Source organism: Leucoraja erinacea, chromosome 12 (genome assembly GCF_028641065.1).
Source record: "Leucoraja erinacea ecotype New England chromosome 12, Leri_hhj_1, whole genome shotgun sequence".
Taxonomy (NCBI): Eukaryota; Metazoa; Chordata; class Chondrichthyes; order Rajiformes; family Rajidae; genus Leucoraja; species Leucoraja erinaceus.
In genome coordinates, this window is record NC_073388.1 from 55,080,664 (window position 1) to 55,105,777 (window position 25,114).

Sequence of the window (25,114 nt, forward strand, 5' to 3'; positions counted from 1 at the left end):
CTTCAATGCTAGTTGACCATCAATAAAAACAGAAAATCCTCAGATCAGGCTATATTCATGGAGGGATGTTACAGGTTCAAGTGAGTGATCTTTTAGATTGGTTTCGAGATACAGCATGGAAACAGACTATTTAGCCCACCAATGAATGAATGCTTTGTCACATGTGACAAGTCAGAGTGATATTCTTTATTTTGCATACCCAAAGGTATGCAAAGAATCGCCACATAAAGAGCACTGAGGAAGTCACAAAGTATCCCACGCCGGTTCTTCCTTTTTTCTTCCCCTCCCCCCCTCACGGCGGTTCCCCCACGCCGGGTCCTGCTTTGTTCAAGGGTGGCACGGTGGCACAGTGGCAGAGTTTCTGCCTTACAATGCCAGTAAACCCAGGTTCGATCCTGACTAGGGCGCTGGCTGTACGGAGATTGTACATTCTTCCCGTGAACGCATGGGTTTTCTCCGAGATCTTCGGTTTCCTCCCACACTCCAAAGATGTACAGGTTTGTAGGTTAATTAACTTGGTATCATTGTAAATTGTCCCCAATATGTGTAAGACAGTGTTAAATTGCGGGGATCGCTGGTTGGTGCGGATTCGGTGAGGCGAAGGGTCTGTTTCCATGCTGTATCTCTAAACTAAACTAAACCATTATGGAAACGTATTCTCAACTCCTGGACATTCAAGCCTGTGATATTTCAGTTATGAGGAGCGACTATATAACAGGTTGGTTTTATAGAGTAGGTGGCTAAGGGGTGATCTTAATGATATAACAATGAAAGGGGGTACACAAATTGATGAGCAACATAGATGATATTGAAAGTAAGGATCCTCTCCCCTTAACAGAGATCTGTAAAACCATAGGGCATAGGGTTAAGGTTTAAGTGTAGAGGGATTAGAGAGAATTTTAGAATGTTTTTACTGTATGTGGCGCAAAATGAATGGGAAGGTAATGGAAGCTTGTTCTCAAAACATTTAAAAAAGAAGTTGGATGACCATTTAAAGTGCCAATAAATAAAAAGTGATAGACCCCGTGCTGATAAATGAGAATAGTATACATGCATACTTGATGGTCGGTGTAATGTATGGAACGTTTTTACAAGTCATCAACATGCACCCTCTGGACGTGAGGCTTTTTTTAAATGACTTGCAGATCTCATTGGTGTCGGACGTCTCTTTATTGTGCTAGTCACAACTGGGTTTTACACAAGACATTTAAAAAAAAAATTTAAAAATAAATTGGATAGGCATATGGATGAGAAGGGAATGGAGGGTTATGGTACGAGTGCAGGCAGGTGGGACTAAGGGGAAAAAAATTTTGTTCAGCATGGACTTGTAGGGCCGAGATGGCCCGTTTCCGTGCTGTAATTGTTATATGGTTATATGGTTATTACATGGTGTCAGAAGTGGGATCCGATGTAATGCCTTGTACATGGATATCCATGGTTGGGTGAAGGGCTAGTGTGTATATGATGTAATGACATGAGTATGTGCAGCATCGGCAACTCTTCTCTACATATTTGCAGTTTGGATTTGGAACATAATGGTGTTATAATTTAGGAGATAATTGAAGGCACTTTGCAGAACCATTGCTTTGTAAAGTAATGTCCTGCATCTTAATAAGGAAGGTATTTACTAGAATGTTGCCTGCGTTTCAACAATTAAGTTACAGAGAAAGGTTGAATAAGTTAGGTCTTTATTCTCTGGAGCGCAGAAGGTTAAGGGGGGACGATAGAGGTCTTTAAAATGATGAGAGGGATAGACAGAGTTGATGTGGACAAGCTTTTCCCTTTGAGAATAGGGAAGATTCAAACAAGAGGACATGACTTCAGAATTAAGGGACAGAAGTTTAGAAGTAACCTGAGGGGGAACTTCTTTACTCAGAGAGTGGTGGCGGTGTGGAATGAGCTCCCAGTGGAAGTGGTGGAGGCAGGTTCGTTGATATCATTTAAAAATAAATTGGATAGGCATATGGATGAGAAGGGAATGGTGGGTTATGGTATGAGTGCAGGCAGGTGGGACTAAGGGAAAATAATTGTTCGGCATGGACTTGTAGGGCCGAGATGGCCTGTTTCCGTGCTGTAATTGTTATATGGTTATATGGTTATAAAGAGCAATACAGCATTTTAAACGGAATAGCCAACTTATTTTAATCGAGTTACCTGGACAGAGAGAATTACATGAACTACTTGATTTGATTCAGATTAATTTTCTACTGGCCAAATCCAATTAAGTTTTTTATGGAAATTAATGACTAGCTTCAACTGGTCAGTCTTTCCATTTATAGTTAGTACAAGTAGGATATCCTTACAAATACTTACCGCTATGATAAAAATAGGAAGTGGTATTATCAGAAAGGAACTAAACTAGCACTCAGCAAATCTATTTAAAGCACACCATTGTGCAGCAGAGCAACCCCCACGTGTGACAAGACTTGTATTCAAATGCATTTGAAAGTACAGTGCAAAACTCTCAAAATAGAATACTTGAAATAAACTTTTTAAATTCTTTATCAAGGATTCACACTTTTGCCTTAGGGGAGAACATTTACAAATACTTCATATAAATATACAAAATTACTTTAAAACAAATGATAGCAAGCTGGAGGCATTGAGAGTTGGGAAACCCTCTTTCAATGTCCTTGTCTCTGTTTGCAAAGAGACCATAAACAAGTTCTTCACCTTCAGTCTGCGAAATGGAGCTGAACACCGTTTTCATTGATTTCTTGCCGAGACAGTCTTCTCCGGAACTCGTCTGTTGTGAAGTAGTATATGATTGGGTCTAGACAACAGTTTAGACTGGCTAGACACAGGGCAATTGGGTGGAATTTGAGTATGAGCCTCCTGGTGGTACAATCTTCAATGCGTCCTGATAAAACCAAGAAATGCAAAGGAAAGGTGATGTGATATGGTGCAAAACAAATCAGGAAGACTATGGTGCAGGTCAAGACCATTTTTAAGGCTTTCGTCTTTTCCCCACTGTCTTGCAAGACGGAGTTTTTCTTTCGCAAGGACATGATGGTTTTCCACGAGCAGATCATCGTAATGATAAGTGGTAGCACAAAACCTGTTAGTTCAGCCAATGTGACCAAGGCAATAGAGGTAGGGGTATCAATTTCTATGATAGGAAGAGCTGTAAAGCAGCTGTTGAAATGGCTAGAGTTGTTTTTCGTATCTATTCTCATTAACGGAAAAGGCAGGCAAGCTGCCCCCACGATGAGCCAGCCTACGATGCTCACATAGACATCGTATCTCCGTTTGCAGTCCGTGTACTTGAAGGGCTGAATTAAGAACAGGCACCGTCGGATGCTGATGCAAACGAGAAAGAATATACTCGCGTACATGTTTACGTATTTAAGATAGAAGCAAAACATGCACAAAAATCTGCCGAAAGGCCAAACCTGGTTCAGGTAGTAGAATATTCGGAGCGGTAGGGACATTACTTGTGCCAAGTCCGCAATGGCCAAGTTGATCATGAATATCACTGCCCTCTTTGTTTCTTTGATATAGGCGTGGAATACCCAAAGAGCTAGGACATTCGCGATAAGGCCCGGTATAAATATTACAACGTACATGACAGCATACTGGAAATCAGCTGCATTCCTATCATGATCGCAGTTCGATGAATTGTTTTTCATTTTCAATTTACTTCAAACTGGGAATAAACCTGGCTAAACTGGGAAAAGGAGAATGAATTCTGAAGAATATTTGCCGTGATTAGAAAAAGCCCATATGCTGGATGATATTCTTATGAAGACACTTTAAAGAGTTCTGAACAGCATATTTATAATTTGCCAGAATCTTTCTTCATTAAGATTGATCATTGAATTCACCATTGATCCAAAGCTGATTTCAGGCTGCCGATTTATTGATGTAGAAGCAGGGAAAATCCAGAGTTAAGATGGGCACACAGACTTCAATAGGTGAGGTTCTTGCCATTTGTCCGGTGATGGTATCTCTTAGCTGGAGGTCTCGGTGAAGTTAACTTTCTGGAAAATGACAGAAAACAAAAATTAAACAGAAGCTAAAACTTTGCTTTCAAGAACAGAAATGATATTGAACAAGGTCTCTGCACCCTCATCTTGGTTGGCTTGGCCAAATTGGGCCAAAGGGCCTGCTTCTGTGCTGTATGACTCTGGGATTCTCCAGTGCAATCAGAACTTTCCTTATCTGTATGCAATGCTTGGTGAGTGATCTAACTAGTGCTGTGTACTGTTCCAGTATAACCCACTTGCTCCTACACAACACGGGTGGAGGTTGGGGTCAGAGGAGGGTAAGGGAGTGGATGGAAGTTGAGGCGAGGTCCTGGGGGGGATGGTGGGTGTTCAGAGAAGAGGGGGGGTGATGATTAGTGTATGGGTGGAGGGTAGTCGGGGTAACCTGGTTAAAAGGGGGTGAAGGGGAAGACTCAGTGGAATCATTACTGAGGCTCCCTGCAGGAGGGGGGGGGGGGGAAGGGGGAGGGGGAGCAGTAGGACCCAGGAGAGTCAGACCACATGGTTTGGGAATATGCATCATGGAGTCTATAGGCCTGGTGCTGAGCCTGGAACTGTGGTGAGGTGACGGCTGCAGCCCGCTAGTGGGCAGTGGAGAGGCGATGGTTGGCGGAGTCGCTGGCGGAGGCCCGTGGGGGGGTGGAGTAAAGGGAAGGGTCGACAATGGACCTTTGTGGGTTCCACCTTTCCAGAGACATTAATGCTGGCTCTGCTTTGGTCTGTACCATCTCATACCTCTAGTTTGTCATATCTCCCATTGTCACAAATTACCCTTCCATATCTCTGTGTTCCATACCCTCCCCCCTGACAGTCTGAAGGAGGGTCTCAACCCGAAACGTCTCCCATTCCTTCTATCCAGAGATGGTGCCTGTCCTAGAGTTACTCCAGCATTAGGAATCTAGTTTTCCCCTCCATGACTGTGTGAAGAAGTGTCTCGATCCAAAACGTTACCGATTCCTATTCTTCTGAGACATTGCCTGACCCGCTGAGTTACTCCAGCTTTTTGTGTCCATCCCCCTGATCTTACATTCTATGTTCATAATAGATGCCATTTCAAATATTGATCTACCTTAAAACCTTGAAGATTCATGGGCATGCAAATTAGGGTCCCTCTGTTCCTCAAAGCAACTCAATATCCTCCCGTATATTATGGATTCCCTTCCCTCATTGTTACCCAAAAGTATCATCTAACACACTCTGGCTAAGTTGCCATTTGCCATGTTTTAGCATCTCACCAAGTCACCTATATCTTCCTGAACTCTAAAACTTTCCTCCTCCTAGTACCAGCCATCTAATCACAAACATTCCCCTCGGCCAACACTGTTTCCTGCCATTACGCCAAATTTGGATCCAATTTGCATTCTCATAGAGTCTTACAGTCTGGGAACAGGCTCTTCAGCCCAGGTTGCTCACACCAGCCAATATGTCACATCCACACTAGTCCCACCTGCCTGCGTTTGGCCCATATCCCTCTAAACCTGTCCTATCCTTGTACTTGTCTAAATGCTTCTTTAACAGTCCCTGCCTCAAACACCTCCTCCGACAGCTCGTTCTATACACCCACCACCCTTTGCGCGAAAATGTTACCCCCCCCAAGTTCCTATTAAATCTTCCGTCCCTCATCTTAAAGCTATGCTTCTCGATTTCCCCTACTCTGGGCAAGAGATTGTGCTTCTACCCGATCGATTCCTTCATGATTCCATTGCATGTAGTTATACCATATCTTTCACCATACTTGTGCATCAAAGAATTTATAATCAATAAAATACACAAACATAGTATCAGAGTTAACATTGGCCATCTAAAGAAGACCCACTTTAAGGAAGTACCTGGGTTTGGAGGGGAAGAAGGAACAAAACCAGAATGTAGAAATAACTAAGTAACAGAAGAATGTGGTGATGAGAAAAACATGGGAAGATAAAGTAACTGCAGAACCAGGGGCTGCCATGCATTAAAAAATGAAATTGGTGCTTTAAGTTTTGAAATTTTTGAATTCTATGTTTAAGTGCGTTGAGGTTTTAATCGTGTCGCCAGAACTTAAAGCTTAGAGGCGTAAAGTCACTGACCGGAAGCTTTGGGCAGATTTCATAGGCAACAGTGCGCACTTTCAGATAAGGCAACAATAAACTTACTCCTGTCAATTTTCCCAAGAGAAAACCCTGGTGGAACAAACCCAATCATAAAATGGGGCAGAAGATGTTGTCGGTGAAGCTGAAGCAATGTGGCACAAGTGGTAGAGCTGCTGCCTTACAGCGCCAGAGGCCTGGGTTCAATCCTGCCTATGGGTGCTGTCTGCGAAGTTTGCATGTTCTTCCCGTGACTGCATGGATTTCCTCTGGGTGCTCTGGTTCCCCCCCTCCACATCGTAGAGACATGTGGGTTTATAGGTTAATCGGCCTCTGTAAATTACTCCTGGTGTGTCGGGAGTGGATGAGATGGTGGATAATATAGAACTAGTGTGAACGGTTGGTCAATGGTCGGCATGGACTCGGCAGTCGAAGCGATGGTCACATGTCGTATCTCTAAATTAAACTAAAGCAAGTTCCTCAGCTTGATATTTCAAGCACTTGAAACATTACACAGATACACTCTGAATTTTTCAGTACTTTCTTGAAAAATTCAAGGAACATTCACAAATGTTTAAGAACTTTAGATGCTAGGAAGTTAAAAAACTTTAAGTAACCTGAAGCACTCTAGTCCCCTCCCTGTTCTGTGGAAAGGTTGACAAAAAATGCTGGAGTAACTCAGCGGGACAGGCAGCAGCTGGGCTTGTACACTCAGGAATTTAGAAGGATGAGAGGATATCTTATTGCAACATATAAGATTATTAAGGGTTTGGACACGTTACAGGCAGGAAACATGTTCCCGATGTTGGGGGAGTCCAGAACCAGGGGCCACAGTTTAAGAATAAGGGGTAAGCCATGTAGAACGAAGATGAGGAAACACTTTTTCACAGAGAGAGTTGTGAGTCTGTGGAATTCTCTGCCTCAACGGGCGGTGGAGGCCAGTTCGCTGGATACTTTCAAGAGAGAGCTAGATAGGGCTCTTAAAGATAGCAGAGTCAGGGGATATGGGGAGAAGGCAGGAACGGGGTACTGATTGTGGATGATCAGCCATGATCACATTGAATGGCGGTGCTGGCACGAAAGGCCGAATGGCCTACTCCTGCACATATTGTCTATCTCTGGATAGAAGGAATGGGTCATTTTGCAGATCGAGACCCTTCTTCACATTGAGAGTCAGGGGTGAGGGAGGCACAGAGAGAAGGAAGGATAAGGTGTAAAAACAAGACATCAAAGGGCATGCTGTTCAAGGAAAATGTACATTAGATCATGGTTAGCCAGGAGAAGGTTATAACGAAGCATACAGAGATAACATTTACTCAGGGGACAGTCAGACTGGTTGGAGTACTAGGAAGGGGGGGAGAGGGTTGGAGAGGAGGGAATGCAAGGGTTACTTGAAGTTAGATCCAAAACATTCGACTGGTTTGTCTTTCCACAGATACTACTTGACTGGCTGAATACCTCCAGTAACTTGGTTTGCGTTTAAGAACCTTTAACTGCTGCCAGACACTTAATAACTGCATTATTATAAGCGAAGAATCTATCAAAAACTATTTTTATATTAATAAATACTTACCCAAGCCTCACGCACTTGTTCCCTTCAATTAAAACTAAGGAGAAAAAGTTGTGCTTTTCCTCTTTGCTGAGGCAGAATCCTCTGGTGCATTTGGACCTTATATAGGAAACAGCAAGTTACAGATCCTGTGCTGAAATCTACCAGGAGTTATCTGTCGGATTACAGCCTGCTATCTAGCAATAAACCACATACAGACATCTTTTTTGTGGGCACATTCACAGAAGTTCCACTAATTTTTTCCCTCGTAGCTCAGGCCGATTACTTTTTGCTTCTCTCTCCATTTGGCTTTCTCTGTTTTTCAGACTGCCAACGTCGGCAATATTGTTTCAGTACATTTGAAGTGTGCTTGACATGGAAATGCAAGAACACATTTTGTGCAGAACAAAATTGTCACAAGTAGCAAAAGATATTGAAATATGATCTTTGAAAAAGAATATCATTACAGCTCAGCTAGTGGATGAGGCAGCAGTGAGTGACCCTGTTAGCCGAGTAAAGATTATGGGTCAACTCTTGGGTTGCCTGCTGTAGTTCTCAGATGCCTCGCTTTTGTTCAATGCTGGTCTCAAATAAATGCCGGACTTGGTGAGGGGACAGTGCACTTATGCCCATATTCTCCATCGATGTGCCACCCTCACTGACTGATTCCTGGCTGCTGTGGTTCTTGGCAGCTGTACTCCTGCCTTCACGAAGGTGATCATCTGGGTGGTGGGCTGTGCTCGTCTGCAGCTGCTCATTCCCATGCTGATGGTCGTGGTCGTGACCTGGTCGTGATGCCAGGTCTACCGGCCCTGCCCAAGAGCCTTTGGGCAGCAGCTCAGGATGTGTTCCAACGTCCCCTTGCCTGAGCATTGCGGGCACTCTGGAGATTCCGCTTTGCCCCAGATGAAGAGGTTCGATGGGCTGGGCAGGACATCATACACTGCCTGGACCAGGAACTTGATGTGCTGTGGTTCAGCCTGCCAGGGCTCAGTCCATGTGACGTTTCGGTCCATGGCCTGCTCCCACCTTGTCCAGGCCCTCTGTTGCCTCAATCCAACCTCTCTGGTACACTTCTCCTCCTCCACCACTGCCCTCACATCCTCCTGCACCAGCCTGCGCCACTCCTTCCCCTTGGCCTTGTCAAACTGGGGAGATGGGAAGATTCCCAGGCCAGCTCTTCCCCGAGTCACTGCTCCCACCAGGACTTTGTGGCGTATCTGGGACTCTGCTTGCAGCACGGCTTCGCCGGCTCTCCACTTCCTCCCAGTTTTCACCTCCACCCCTGCTTGAGCCACCTTGGGGTCGCTGGAGTCCCTGTACAGCATCACCTCTCTGGCCTGAGTCACCTTGGACTCCTCCTCCAGGGACTTCAGGGGCAGCTGGAGCTTGGTGTTATTTCCGTAAAGGGCGATGCTGCTAAGGCTCCTGAGCAGTCCCAGCCACCTTCTGAGAAAGCTACTGACTTTCCTCTCCAATCTCTCTACGATGGATATTGGGACTTCGTAGACAAGCAGTGGCCAGAGTATCCTTGGCAGGACACCATGCTGGTAAATCCATGCCTTGAACTTGCCGGGAAACCCCGACCGGTCCACTGCTCTCAACCAGCTCTCCAGCTCTTGACAGGTTGCCTGGACAGATGCTGTATCCTTCAGGCTGCTGTTAAACACCTTGCCAAGACTCTTCACTGACCTTTCGGAGACAGTTGGGATTGGTGTCCCTTCGATGCTGAAGCGGAACCTGTCCATGACTTTGCCCTTCTTCAGCACCAGTCACCTTGATTTTCCTGGCTTAAGCCTCATCCTTGCCCATCCAATCAGTTTCTCCAACCCCTGCAGGATCCACCTGCCTCCTGGCACTGGCTCAGTGGTGACAGTCAGGTCGTCCATGAAGGCTCTGATTAGTGGTTGGCGCATTCCTGACTTGGTCCGAGGGCCCCGGCACTCTGGTTCAGCAGACTTGACGATCATGTTCATCGCCAAGGCAAAAAGGATCACAGAGATAGTACAGCCTGTGATGATCACAACCTCCCTTTTGCACTGAGCTGGCGATGTAACCATTGCTGGAGAGGAAGTTGGTCAGCCACCTCGCCACTATGCTGAAGAAGATCTTGCCTTCAACGCTTAGCAAGGAGATGATTCTGAACTGATCGATCTTCTTGGAATCTTCCTCCTTTGGGATCCAGACTCCTTCAGCGAATCGCCACTGCTGCGCCACTTTTCCTCTCCTCCAGATGACTTTCAGGATCTTCCACAGCCGTTTCAGTAACAAGGGGCAGTTCTTGTAGACCCTGTAGGGGACTCCACTCGGGCCAGGGGCTGAGCCAGATCTTGCTCTCTTCACAACGTCCTGGACCTCTTTCAGGAGTGGCTCTCTACTATCAAACTCCTTGATGGGTGGAGGTGGTTTTATCAGGATGTTGCACTGGCCCAGCTCCTGCTGCCTGACGGGGTCACTGTAGGTCGTCTGGATGTGCCGGTCGATCTCCTCCTTAGAGCAAGCCAAACTCCCACTGCGCTTCTGCCCGAGTAGTTGTTTGGTGAAGCCGAAGGGGTTGGCTATGAAGGATGCTCCTCGCTTCCTGGCTCTTTCCTTCCGGCATCTTCGGTGCCACTCAGCTCTACGGAGGGTCATCAGCTTCTTCCTCAGGATGGTTCGCAGCTCAGCCAAGGGGGGACGTTGCTCTTCCCTGGCCTCTTTATACTGTTTCTTGAGGGACTTCAGCTCCTGCCGGATCTTGTGGATCTTTGTTGCTCGTTGGTTCATGGTGAAAGGTGTTCTGGCCGGCTTCTTCCCCACTGCTCCAAACCTTTCCACAGCTAGGCTGATGATGATTGTTGTCATTGTCCTCAACCTTCGGTCCATGTCTCCCTTCGCAGTTGCTTCTAGCACCTTGTCAACGTCCTCGTCAAACTGATGCCAGACTGCCGTCTTGCAGGCCTGAGGCCATTTGACTCGAACCTTCTCCGGAGAACTGTTCCGAGGGACTAGTTGCGCCACTTGGAGGCTTCGGGCTCTATGGGGTGATTCCGGGCCCGGCTCCTCCTGCGTCTCACCAGGTAAAATACCTGTGCGTTGTGACACTCCCTGTCCCTCCAAACACTTCATCCGGGTCTGGTGAATCTTCAGGCCTCGGCTGTTCTTGCAGACCTTGCCACATCTGCAATTCATACACATAGTCGGTTGTCCATTGCCATTAGTTGTTAGCCTTTGATCCGTCCAATTGAGGTGCTCATCCTCCCCCCCTCTCGGGCACCCCTGGGGGTATTTTTCCATGTGTTTTTCTGTAGCGTGATTTGGGTCTCCTCCTCTCAGAGGATGCGGTTTGGGCTGCCAACTCACCCTGCCCGGTTACCATCTTTCCGAGCTGTCCACTGCCTCTCCAGTCATCACCACCCTATTCTTGGTTGTCAACCAGTCTATTCCTGGTCGCCACTGGTTTCACCAGCACAGTGATTGATACAAATACATTGATAGATGCTCCTGAACACATCATCAGTGATGTAACAGCTGGGAAGAAACTGTCCCTGAATCCTGAAGAGGACGTGTCGTCACGCCACTGATCTACTTGTGCTGCCTCCACCCTATCTACTTGTTACCAGTTTGTAACCCAACAAGTACTGGTGAATCATAGCCATTCCAGGGATATAGACACGTCATTCATTGTCGCAACTTACTTATTATCAATTTGTATTTGTTGGCCTGACGCAGTTTGGTTCCTCATTTTTCTTTGTCCTCATAAAATAATTCCGGGCTGGTTCCACAGTGTAAGTTTGTGTTGGACCTAGTTATCTACAAAACAGCAGAAAAATCAATGTTACCATTTAAAATATGTACTTCAGATCGTTACATAAACAATTCCACATTATTTGGTTCTTCTCAATTATCACTCCTGGTTCATTTTGACCTGTGTTTGTATTTTCAAGACTGCTTGTATGTGAATTTATCAGCTATCTAGTCATACCACCGTTGTCCCAGTTGCGAATAATTACTCATTTAAGAGGTACAGGATAGATCATTGGACTCGCCTTTGGTGGTGATAATACAAAATCTCCTGCAACTGTTGGTTCTAAATACTCATTTGCCTCCTGTTTACACTATCCAGAGACTTGTTCAATCTCTTCCCACTCATTAGGTATCATGCGTTTCCTTAAATGCATCATTGCTTACTGCTGCAGTTGCTCCATGTGCAGCAAGCTCTCCTTCTCTCCTCTGTAAAGAGATAAGGTATTTCTGGCCTGACCCATGTAATTGCAGGATGTTAGCACAGAAGGATGCCATTGGGCCTATACCAACTCTATGTAAGAGGCTTCCAGCTAATTCCACACCCCGACCATGTACTCGATGAGATATGCAAATTATTTATTCTTAGATACCTCCTCTTCTCCCTTCTGAACATCAGAATTGAATCTGCTTCCACTAGCACCCCTGACATTGTCATATGAACTCTCGACCATTCAGTCACATAAAAAAGTTTAATTTAGTTTAGAGATACTGCACGGAAACAGGCCCTTCGGTCCACCGAGACCGCACCGCCCAACGATCCCCGCACACTAACACGACCCTACGCCACTAGGGTCAATTTTCCATTTATACAATTATACCAAGCCAATTATCCTACGAGCCTGTATGTCTTTGGAGTGTGGAGGGAAACCAAAGTTCTCGGAGAAAACCCATGAAGGTCATAGGGAGAATGTATAGACAAGCACCCATAGTCGGCATCGAAGCAGGGTCTCTGGCCCTGAAAGGCAATAGCTGTACCGATGCCCCATTGTGCTGCCCAAAAGGTTTTGTCTTAACTGTAATGTATTCATGCATATTCATGTATATGTTAATGAATGTTGGGAAATAAAGCTCTCTCTCGTGATCCAGGCAACCTGCGTGTAAGTTGTTATTCATTCTGCCGTCAACTCATGGATAAGGACTTCATGCTCAGTTTTTGGTTCATCTTTGGCTGGAATCATTTGATCAACATTAACACTTTTGATCCTATCTCCGACTTCAACTAAGTATCTTTTTGTTCCACACACTTCCACTATTTTCCCAACATCCCATTTGTCTCAACTGGACGTTGGGAGGACTGAGAACATGAACCTGCTCATCTGGCTTGAAGTACCTCTCCTTTTTGTGGGAGTCAAAATGGCGTTTTTGAATTAATTGTTTTTGTTCAACTCTCAAAGCCAAATTGGGTTGAACTAGACTTAGGCGTATTCTTAGCCTTCTCTTCATCAACAGTTCTGCAGGTGCGTAACCTGTTGTGTGTTGTGTGGTTCTGTACTTCAGCAAGAAACTAGTCAAACGATGTTTCATGCTGAGCTTTGAACTATCCTGCAAAACCTGTTTCTTGAGAGCATCTTTGACAACTCTAACAGACCTTTCCGCTGCCCCGTTAGTTGCATGAACTCTTTGAACCGTTCTGAACGAAACTGAGGCCGGTTATCAGAAACAAGTTCTTCCAGTAAACCACGGCATGCAAAAATGGATCTCAACTCATCTATGGTACACTCAGTAGTGGTACTTGACCCCATATGTTTAACCACAATCCATTTGGAATGACTATCTACTAGTACCTGTACCAGAAAGTGATCATTACCCCTTTCGCAAAAATCTACATGAACTCTCTGAAAAGGTCTACTTGGCCATGACCAGGGTTGCAGTCGTGTTTTTGGTGGTTTACTCTGGCAATTTTGGCAGATGCTACATTTGCTCACCAGTGACTCGATGTCACTGGTCAATACCAGGCCAATACACTAAACTTCTTGCAATTGACATCATGCTTACAATGCCAGGATGTTCGGCATGAAGTTCGTTCATAATTTTGTTTCTCAAAGACTTTGGTACAACCACTCTGGAACCCCACTTAATGCATCCTTGCTCACATGATAATTCATGGCATCGATTATGGAAAGGTTTCAGCTCTGAGTTCAGAACTTAGTTCAATCCACTATCAATTTCAGTCCAACCATTCAATGCCTGTTCATAGACCCACTTCAGCACATTGTCTTTCTCTGTTTCTGCTATAATTTCTGTTGCAGTCACTGGAAAGTCTTCATCTACAACTTGTAGTGTGTAGATTGAGTTCTCACTTCCCACATCAGAGTTCTCATGGGGCAACCGGGACAACGGATCTGCCACTGTGTTTGACTTGGAGCTTCAACAACAACTCCGACCCCCGACGCATGTGGCAAGGCATCCAGGCCATCACGGACTACAGATCCTCCAACATCACCCCCACATCCAGCGACGCCTCCTTCCTTGAGGAGCTTAATCACTTCTATGGCCACTTCGACAGGGACAATCTAGAGACAGCCATCAAGGCTGTGCTACCTGCCGATCACCAACCCCTCACACTCACCCCCTACGACGTATACGTGGCACTGAGTAGGACTAATGCACGTAAAGCTGCTGGCCCTGACGGCATCCCCGGACGCGTGCTCAGGGCCTGTGCTGCGCAGCTGACAGACATCTGGACTGACATCTTCAACCTGTCACTTGCCCAAGCAGTTGTCCCCACTTGCCTTAAAACCACCTCCATCGTGCCAGTGCCAAAACACTCCACTGCGGCAAGCCTCAACGACTTCCGCCCAGTTGCACTTACCCCCATCATCACTAAGTGCTTCGAGAGGCTGGTCCTGGCACACCTCAAAAGCTGCCTACCCCCCACACTGGATCCCTATCAGTTTGCCTACCGCAAGAACAGGAGTACGGAGGATGCCATCTCAACGGCACTTCACTCCGCCCTCTCCCACCTCGACAACAGAGACACTTACGTAAGAATGCTGTTCATCGATTACAGCTCAGCATTCAACACCATTATACCATCAAAACTGATCACCAAACTCGGTAACCTGGGCATCGACCCCTCCCTCTGCAACTGGATACTGGACATTCTAACCAACAGACCCCAGTCTGTGAGGTTAGACAAGCACACCTCTTCAACCCTCACCCTGAACACCGGCGTTCCACAGGGCTGTGTGCTGAGCTTCCTCCTCTACTCCCTCTTCACCTATGACTGCACACCTGTATATGGTACTAACACCATCATCAAGAATGCAGATGATACAACGGTAATTGGCCTCATCAGCAACAACGATGAGTCGGCCTACAGGGAGGAGGTCCAGCTCCTAGCAGCATGGTGCGCTGCCAACAACCTGGCCCTTAACTCCAAGAAGACCAAGGAGCTCATTGTAGACTTCAGGAAGTCCAGAGGCAGCACGCACACCCCCATCCACATTAACGGGATGAAGGTGGAACGTGTTTCTAGCTTCAGGTTCCTGGGAGTCAACATCTCCGATGACCTCTCTTGGACCCACAATACCGCAACTCTGATCAAGAAGGCTCATCAGCGTCTCTGCTTCCTGAGGAGACTGAAGAAGGTCCATCTGTCTCCTCAGATCCTGGTGAACTTCTACCGCTGCACCATCGAGAGCATCCTTACCAACTGCATCACAGTATGGTATGGCAACTGCTCTGTCTCCGACCGGAAGGCATTGCACAGGGTGGTGAAAATTGCCCAACGCATCACCGGTTCCTCGCTCCCCTCCATTGAGTCTGTCCAAAGCAAGCGCTGTCTGCGGAGGGCGCTCAGCATCGCCAAGGACTGCTCTCACCCCAACCATGGACTGTTTACCCTCCTACCATCCGGGAGGCGCTACAGGTCTCTCCGTTGCCGGACCAGCAGGTCGAGGAACAGCTTCTTCCCGGCGGCTGTCACTCTACTCAACAACGTACCTCGGTGACTGCCAATCACCACCCCCCCCCCCCCCCCGGATACTTATTATTATTTATTCAAATCATTTGCTATGTCGCTCTTCAAGGGAGATGCTAAATGCATTTCGTTGTCTCTGTACTGTACACTGACAATGACAATTAAAATTGAATCTGAATCTGAATTGAATCTGAATCTGAATCATAGAACTGCACCATCCCAAGAAATGATCGTAGCTCTGGCACACTGTTGGGTTTTGGGGCATTCACTATTGCTTCAACTTTCGCCTTCACAGAGCGAAGTCCATTGACATCTACTTTGAGTCCAAGGTAGACCACCTCTGACTGCGCAAATGTACATTTACTTTGTCGCAGTTTGACATAGTGGTAGTTTAGTTGTGTGAGAACTTGCTCAAGGATTTCCAGATGTTCTACCATGCCCTCTGTGAATATTAGTAGGTCATCCTGGTTGCACACACAGTGTGGAATGCCTTGTAATGACAGACTGAACAGTTTTCGGGGAGGATTTCACACCATTGGGCGGCTTTGTATATGAATACAAACCCTTATGTGTGTTGATAGTCAAGTACTGCTGACTTTCCTTATCGACATTGAGTTGGGTGTAAGGGTGAGACAAATCCAGTTTTGTGAAGACTCTTGCTCCGCTAATTTCTGCGTACAGATCTTGCGAGGTTAGTAACGGATATTGTTCGTCATCAACAGCTTGGTTGATTGTGACTTTGTAGTCACCACATAGTCGAACAGTTTTATCAGCCTTGGGTACGGCCACAATTGGTGTTGCCCAGTTACTCTGGTCTGTCTTCACGAGTACTCCATTACGCTCTAACCTGTTGAGTTCTTCCTCCACTTGTTGCTTTAGTGCATATGGTACAGTTCTTGGTCGATAATACACAGGCCTCACATCTTGCTTAAGTCGAATGTGTGCAGAGTACCCCGTTATTCCCCGGTAACTGTCAGCAAAAATGTTTGCATGTTTGCTTATGACGTTTTCAAGACGTGATTTGGACAAATCGACACTGAAAATGTTCTTCCAGTCTAATTCTATTCTACTCAGCCAATCCTTTCTAAGGAGGGTTAGTTTATTTCTGTGGCTGGCCACTATGATGGGCAGTGTTAAGGGCCTGTCCCACGAGCATGCGACCTGCATGCGGCAAGCGCGACCAAACCGGAAGCGGGGGCCGCACGGAGGTCGAGTGAGTGACGTGAAGTTCGAACGAAGTCCATGGGAAATTCACGCGTGACGTACGGCGTTGAGGCGGCTGTGGGCCGGCAGGCCGTTGCCGCGCAGAATTTTTGAACACGGTCAGTTTTTCGGAGCCCCGCGCGATGTCGGGACCAGCTCCGCACAACTCCATACGGCTCCGGCGATCGAAGTGGGACCGGCCCCGCGAGGCCGTACGGCTCAAGCGACCACGTTAGGTTGCGCTTGCCGCATGGAGTTGCATGCTCGTGGGACAGGCCCTTTACTAACTGACCATTATGCTGAACTTTACAGTTCATTTGTCCACATCTCCAAAACTTCACCCGAGTAGGTTCTCAGCTTGACCTTACTCTCAAACAATGGTATATGTGGGAACTTTGATTCGTACAGGTCTTTGCTCATGACCGAACAATCTGTCACCGTGTCAATACACATATCGATTGTTCATTAATCAATAGTTTAGTTCGAAGGTCCTTGCCTTGGCTGGTTGTAGGCTTATCGATGTTGGTTGCATAAATGGGTGTACAACCCAAGTTCATTTCCATCTGGGTTCATCTCCTAGCTATGAACTCCTTTCTGGTGTTGTCTCTTGTTTCCCGCATACTGTTGGTTTCCTGTTATAAGCTTGGCCCGACATGCTGAGGCGATATGGCAGTTATAGCGCTTGGCCATTTTGAACTGACAAAATTGGGATGAGTGATTACCGTTGTAACGATAACAACTGGCTGAACTCGGCTCCCCGCCATAATTTGGTTTTGGTTTAGCGCCTCTTGGTTTGGCCATAGGCACTGCCTTGTGACTGTAAATGGCCACTGTGGTCCATGGTGGACGAAACTCGCAAGCATTCTTTGATGCCATCTCCATTGTGGTAGCTATCTTGCATGCATTCTCGAATGTAAGATCTGGAGTGTTCATGAGTTTGGACTGAATTCGTTCATCCACTAGACCACAAACAAAACTGTCGCGTCATGCACGTCCGAGAAAGGTTCCAAAGTTACAGTGTAAAGTTAAGTTTTTCAAGGCAACAATTTACTCATTGATTGTCTCATTCTGCTTCTGGTTTCTTGTGCCAAATTTATAGCTTTCTGCAATTTCCAGAGGCTTTGGGTTGATGTGCTCCTCCAAGTTCTTTATAATGTCATTGAATGACACATCTTTTGCCTTTATGGGTGCAAGGAGATTCACGAGTGTGCCGTACACTTCAGAACCGATCTCCGTGAGCAGAATCGCTTGTTTTGCGTTCGCAAACGGCCTTATTTGTTTCATTTTCACCCATGATTGAATGGCAGAGTAGACTTGATGGGCTGAATGGCCTAATTCTGCTCCAATCACTTACGATCTTATGGTCTGTGGTAAGCAATTTGCCTCCTAATTCTACAAAGCCTAAACACCATTGACAGAGCTCATCAGGAGTATGACAGAATGCTCTTCACTTGCCTGGTTGAGTACAGCTTCATCTGTACACCAAAACATCATCACCATACAGGCCATAGGACAGTGGTAAAGATGCTGCCTTACAGAGCTTATGGTGCCAGAGACCCGGGTTCGATTCCATCTACAGGTACTGTCTGTATAGTGTTTGTACGTTCTCCCGCGTGGGTTTTCTGTGAGATCTTTGATTACCTCCCACACTCCAAAGACGTACAGGTTTGTCGGTTAATTAGCTTGCTCTAATTGTAAATTGTCCCCAGTGAGTGTAGGATAGTGCTAGTGTGCAGGGAAGGCTAGTTGGTGCAGACTCTGTGGGCCGTAGGGCCTATTTCCACGCTGTATCACTAAACTAAACTAGACTAAGCTAAACATAGCAGCCATTTGATAGGCATCCGATCCACAACCATTCAAACACTCCACCACTGAAACAGAGTAGCAGCAGTTTACACCATTTACAGGATACATTGCAGCAACTCCTTGGACCGCACCGTCCACACCAACTATCTCTACCCGCTAAAGGACAAGGGCAACAAAAGCATGAGAACATCACTACCATCTGGATGTTGCCCTCAAAGTCACAAACCATTTTTTTTTTTTGGAACAGTGAATTACAGTAATACACATCACATATATCTTATTACATTTGTTGTATCATTTCGATATTCGAGCTTTAAAAAAAGGTAGAAATAAAAGAAGAAAAGCGAGCAAGAAACGTGAAGGTGCAGGAAAGTGTTGGGAAAAGAAAGCCCCTTATGGAAGAAGTTAGAGAAGGAAGTAAAGAAAGGAAATAGACCCTAGAAAGAAAAGAAAAAAAAGGAAAAACAATCGCTCTATTATAACACAAAACTCCGCAAAAAAGGATATACCAACCGTGTTTTTTTTATTTTTATTTTATACCCCCCGTTACCAGATCCTGGTACCATTTATATTTTAAATTACTATTGCACCTTATGCTTGTAATAATTCCATAAATGCAGACCACGTCTTTTGGAAGTGGTCTGCTTTGCCTGCTAGGAGGAGTCTCATCACATCCAGGTTTAGTGTTTCGAACATGTTTGAAATCCACACACAAACCATTCTGATTTGCAAATTTGTCTCCATTCCTTCACTCTCATTGGGTCAGAGTGGTGGAACTCCATCCTTAACAATATTGTGGGTACACTCGCACCCCAAGGAATGGAGTTCAAAAATGAAGCTCACATCCACCTGCTCAAGGGTAATCAGGGCCGAGCAATTAACTGTGTAGGGAGGAAGTGCAGATGATGGTTTACACCGAAGATAGACACAAAATGCTGGAGTAACTCAGCCAGACTGGCAGCATCTCTGGAGAGAAGGAATGGGTGACGTTTCAGGTCCCATCTGAGGAAGGGTCTTGACCAGAAACGTCACCCACTCCTTCCATCCAGCGATGCTGCCTGTCCCGCTAAGTTATTCCAGCATTTTGTATCTATCTTTTGGGCAATTAACTCCTGGCACAACCTGTGAAGCCCACATTCCATGAATAAATAATGAACCAAATCATCCAGGCACCAAAATACTCCTCTCGCAAAGCAGGTTTCAACTCTTCTAATTCTGAACACACATGCAATGTTGGTAATAAGGGTTTCTCTTCATTGGAGCAACCAAACAGAGTCTGAAGAAGGGTCTCGACCCGAAATGTCACCCAGCCCTGCCTCACCTGCTGAGTTACTCCAGCATTTTGTGCCTACCTTCCATTTTATCCAACATCTGCAGTTCTTTCTCACACATAGATTCTGAATACGTCTGCTCCAGCTGCCTGGATTTTCCATCGCTAATTTTCCACCCATGGATCTGCTAAACTCCGTCAATGATCTCTGACTCTGTTCAAGTGAAAGCAAGTAAATTGTGTGGAGGAAGTGGATGCGAAAACATAGAACTAGTGTGAACAGGTGATCAATGGTTGGCATGGACTCAATTGGCTGAAGGACTGAAAGATGCTGTATCTTTCAATCAGATCAATCATCTATGTCCTATCTAACCTGGTTCCACTTGCCCACATTTGGCCCATATTCATTAAATCTTCGCTATCCATGTACATGTCTGTCCAAGTGTCTTTTACACATTCTTACCTGCTCCAACTACCTCCTCTAGCAGCTCAGTCCATATACCCCGACTGCTCTGAGTGAAACCGCTGCTCCTCGGGTTCCCATCAAATCTTTCCACTCTCACTTTAAACCTATGTCCTCTGGTTCTCAATTTCCCTCACCTGACAAATGAAGGTCAATGTACCAAAAGCCTCCTTTACCACTTTTAGGGAACTGTGTATTAATACTCCTCTATCACTCTACTCTACAATACTTCCCAGGGCACTACCATTCACTGTGAAGGTCCTGCCGTGGTTTAACTTCCCAAAATGCAACACCGAACACCATGCAGAACCTTGTCAAAGGCCTTGCTGAAGTCCATATTGACAAGAAGATAGACACAAAATGAGTAAGTCATCGGGTCAGGCAGCATCTCTGGAGAAAAGAATAGGTGACGTTTTGGGTCGAGACACTTCTTCAGACTGAGTGTCAGGAGAAAGGGAAACAAGAGATATAGACGGTGATGTAGGAAGATATAGAATAAAAATGAATGAAATGTATGCAAAAATGTAACGATGACAAATGAAACGAGCCATTGTTAGCTGTGAGCTAGGTGAAAACGAGTTGCAGACAATGAGACGCAACAGGACGACTTTGAAACTAGTACAATGACTTGGGTGGGAGAAGGGTGGAGAGAGAAGGGAAGCAAGGGTTACTTGAAGTTAGAGAAATCAATATTCATACTGCTGGGTAGTAAGCTGCCCAAGCAAACTATGAGGTGCTGTTCACATCTATAGCCTTGCACCTGTCAAAGTTCTTGATGAGTCAACTAGCTGAATACTTTCAGTATTTTCTGTTTTTATTTCCCTTGGCATTATTACCCTGGTGCCATTGGGATCAGCTTCCCTTCATGATTTTCGATTCTTCTCTTTTTCAAGGAGATAGCTTCTTCAGTCTATTAAACTTCCTCATCTCTGAAATCACTTTGTACAGCTCTTTTTAGCATTTCTAAACCCATCACATCCTTTCTAACATGTGTTACTCAGAACTAAAAAAACTCCAATTGTGGTCAAAATAATGTGTTATAAAGATTCACCATAACTTCCTTGCTATTCTCCGCTGTACCTCTGTTTATAGTGCTACTGATCTTTTAAACCCGTTTTTTAACCATCCCATTCCCTCCCATTAAACTGGTTACATATACCCCTCATTCTTTGTCATTTTCACTGGCCCCTGCACTTTCCCAGTTGATTGGAACTGCAAGAGTGTCAGGGGCTTAGGCAGGGTGGAAAATGTAAAATGTGTTCAGGAAAATTTTCCTTAGTCAATATGTAGAGGGCCCCACAAGGGAGAGGGAGAGCTTGATTGATTGATTGATAGAATTTATCAATCCAGGGTCGGTGGAATTTGGGTTGTCAGCAGCGGTACAATAATAAAGAACACACAACCACAATAAAAATGTAACACAAACATCCACCACAGCATTCATCACTGTGGTGGAAGGCACAGAACTTGGCCTGTCCTCCTCCATTTTCCCCCGTGGTCGGGACCTCCACCCTCCGCAGCCGTTGCTGCGGGCGTCTAGATGGTAAGGGACAAAGTCAAAGTCAAGGTAAGTCCAGGATCGGCTCTTCCCCACCGGAGACCGCGGCTTCAGGCTGGTGTAGGCTGCAGGCCGGCGGTCGAAGATTTAAGGTTCCCGCCGCGCCGCAGCCAGAAGCACCGCAGACCGCAGGGCCGATGGTCGAAGCTCCCCTCCAGGGGTGATGGTAAGTCCATGCCGGACCCGCGGTAGAAGTTGGCCGTGGGCCGGCAGTGATGGCTTCTTCTTCCCCCGGGTCCCCCACGAGGGATCCCGGGCTGTAGACGCCGCGCCAGCTGGAGCTGTGCAGACCGCGGCTTCAGGCTGCCGGCTGCCCCGGGCCAGCGAAACGGAGCTTGACGTACTCTTAGGAAGTTGAGAACATAGAAACATAGAGAATAGGTGCAGGAGGAGATCATTCTACCCTTCGAGCCAGCACCGCCAATCATTGTGATCGTGGCAGATCATCCCCAATCAATAACCCGTGCCTGAAAGGCAAGTAGGTGTCAGTGGTGTGAGCCATTTGGGAAGAGTGACCACAATTCTGTTAGCTTTAAAATAGTTTAGTTTAGTTTATTGTCATGTGTACCGAAGTACAGAGAAAAGCTTTTGTTTTCGTGCTATCTAGTCAGCTGCAAGACAATAAATGATTACAATAAAGCCGTTCACAGTGTATAGATACATGATAAGGGAATAACGTTTGGATAGCCTGAGAGTCAGTTGCCTGGTAACAGCTGGGAAGAAACTGTCCCTGAATCTGGAGGTGTGCGTTTTCCCACTTCTAGTGTGGATAAGGACAGGGCTGATCCACAAGTTAAAGTTCTCGATTAGAACAATGTCAACTTTGATGGTATTGGGCATGAACTTGCAATAGTGTATTGGAGTAGGTCATCAGCAAGCAAAGGGGTGCCCAGAAGTGGGATGCTTTTAAATGAGGTTCCCGTTAAAGCGAAGGGCAAGGAAGGCGGGAGTAAGGAAATCTTGATGACAAAAGATATTGAGACTCTGGTTACGGAAAAGAAAGCGGCATGGGACAGGTAGAGGCAGTGGGCGTCAAGTGTATCTTTGGAGAATTTTAGGCGACTGTGGAGCATTAGTAAGAAGAAAATCAGGAGGGCAAAAAATGGGCTAGAGATAAATCTGGCAGGTAAGGTAAAGGAGAATTAAAAGCTATTTTATGTGGATTAAGGGAAAGGGGCAACCAAAGTGGTCATCTACTTTTTTTTTTGTTTTTTTTTGAAGATGTTACACGGGAAATTGATGAGGGTAAAGCAGTGGATGTTGTGTAGATGGACTTCAGTAAGGCCTTTGACAAGGTTCCTCATGGAAGGTTGGTTAAGAAGGTTCAATGGTTGGGTATTAATGGTGGAGTAGCAAGATGGATTCAACAGTGGCTGAATGAGAGATGCCAGAGAGTAAAGGTGGATGGTTGTTTGTCAGGTTGGAGGCCAGTGACGAGTGGGGTGCCACAGGGATCTGTGTTGGGTCCACTATTGTTTGTCATGTACATCAATGATCTGGATGATGGTGTGGTAAATTTGACTAGTAAGTATGCAGATGATACTAAGATAGGTGGGGTTGCGGGTAATGAAGTAGAGTTTCAAAGTCTACAGAGAGATTTATGCCAGTTGGAAGAGTGGGCTGAAAGATGGCAGATGGAGTTTAATGCTGATAAGTGTGAGGTGCTACATCTTGGCAGGACAAATCAAAATAGGACGTACATGGTAAATGGTAGGGAATTGAAGAATGTAGGTGAACAGAGGGATCTGGGAATAACTGTGTACAGTTCCCTGAAAGTGGAATCTCATGTAGATAGGGTGGTAAAGAAAGCTTTTGGTGTGCTGGCTTTTATAAATCAGAGCATTGAGTATAGATTGTTGGGATGTAATGTTAAAATTGTACAAGGCATTGGTGAGGCCAATTCTGGAGTATGGTGTACAATTTTGGTCGCCTAATTATAGGAAGGATGTCAACAAAATAGAGAGAGTACAGAGGAGATTTACTAGAATGTTGCCTGGGTTTCAGCAACTAAGTTACAGAGAAAGGTTGAACAAGTTAGGGCTTTATTCTTTGGAGCGCAGAAGGTTAAGGGGGGACTTGATAGAGGTTTTTAAAATGATGAGAGGGATAGACAGAGTTGACGTGGAAAAGCTTTTCCCACTGAGAGTAGGGAAGATTCAAACAAGGGGACATGACTTGAGAATTAAGGGACTGAAGTTTAGGGGTAACATGAGGGGGAACATCTTTACTCAGAGAGTGGTAGCTGTGTGGAATGAGCTTCCAGTGAAGGTGGTGGAGGCAGGTTCGTTTTTATCATTTAAAAATAAATTGGATAGTTATATGGATGGGAAGGAAATGGAGGGTTATGGTCTGAGCGCAGGTATATGGGACTAGGGGAGAATATGTGTTCGGCACGGTCTAGAAGGGTCGAGATGGCCTGTTTCCGTGCTGTAATTGTTATATGATTATATGGTTATATGGTTATATCTATGTGAGGAACCACAGCACATGTACAAGATCTTCCATGGATATTTCTTCTGTTTTTACTGTGGAGAAAGGTGGCAAGATACAAAACTTGGGAGGGTAATTTAAATGTCTTGAGGTCTATATTTCGGTTAAGGAGGTGCTGGATGTCCTGAAGGGTATAAAATTAGATTAATCTCCTGAGCTGGATCTGATATATCCGAAGACATTCGAAAACTGAAGAACAAATTGCAGGAGCCTTGACTGAGATATATGAATCATCATTAGATATGGACAAGGTGGTGGATGACTGGATGGTTGCTAATGTTGTGCCTCTATTTAAGAAAGGCTGCAAGGAAAAGCCTGGGTACTATAGACCAGTGAGCTTAATAGCTGTGGTAGGGAAGTTACTGGAGAGGATTGTGAGGGTTAAGATATTTATACATTAGGATAGAAAAAGACTGATTAGTGATTGTCAGCAGTTTTGTATGTGGGAGATCGAGGCTCATGAATTTGAATGAGTTTTTTAAAGAAATAACCAAGAAGGTTGACGAGGGCATAGATGTGGTTCATATGGACTCCAATTAATAAGGTTTTACATGCGAGGCTGCTCTGGATGGATGGATTGCATGGCATCCAGGGAGATCTGGATCCAGAGTTGGCTTCATGGAAGGAAGCAGAGGGTGGTGGTAGGTTGACAGAGGGTGGTGGTAAGTTGTTTTTTTTGTCCTGGTGGTCTGTTTATATCAACAATTTAGATTTGTGTGCAAGCCATGATTAGTAAGTTTGCAGATGGCACTGAAGTATCGTAGACAGTGAAGATGGTTATCACAAATTACAGTAAATTAGCTGGGTTAATGGTGTTTAATGTAGATATGTGTGAGGTGTTCCATTCTGGGAAGTAGAACCTGCCCAGGAACTCCACAGTGAATAGTGGGCGCTGTGGGGTGTTGTAGAGCACTGAGATCTAAGAGTACAGGAATATAGATACATCGTTCCCTGAATGTGTGTACCAGGTACATTGGGTAGTAAAGGAGGTGTTTGGTACATTGGCCTTCATCAT

At 45.6% G+C, this 25,114-nt stretch overlaps 1 protein-coding gene across 3 annotated transcripts in view; it reads right to left on the bottom strand.

Moving 5' to 3' along the window:
- Positions 1-2,487: 2,487 nt before the first annotated feature.
- gpr174 (G protein-coupled receptor 174) overlaps positions 2,488-25,114 on the bottom strand; it is a 52,195-nt gene continuing 29,568 nt past the window's right edge. For 2 of the 3 annotated variants that reach the window (XM_055644160.1, XM_055644159.1), the window contains exons 2-3: positions 11,279-11,393; positions 2,488-3,980 (exon numbers count right to left, since the gene is read on the bottom strand). In XM_055644160.1, the coding sequence (XP_055500135.1) occupies positions 2,676-3,629 (954 nt within the window). In that variant the 5' untranslated portion in view covers positions 3,630-3,980; positions 11,279-11,393 and the 3' untranslated portion in view covers positions 2,488-2,675. The remainder of the gene's footprint in view (positions 3,981-11,278; positions 11,394-25,114) is intronic. The other variant, XM_055644161.1, reaches the window with a different exon arrangement.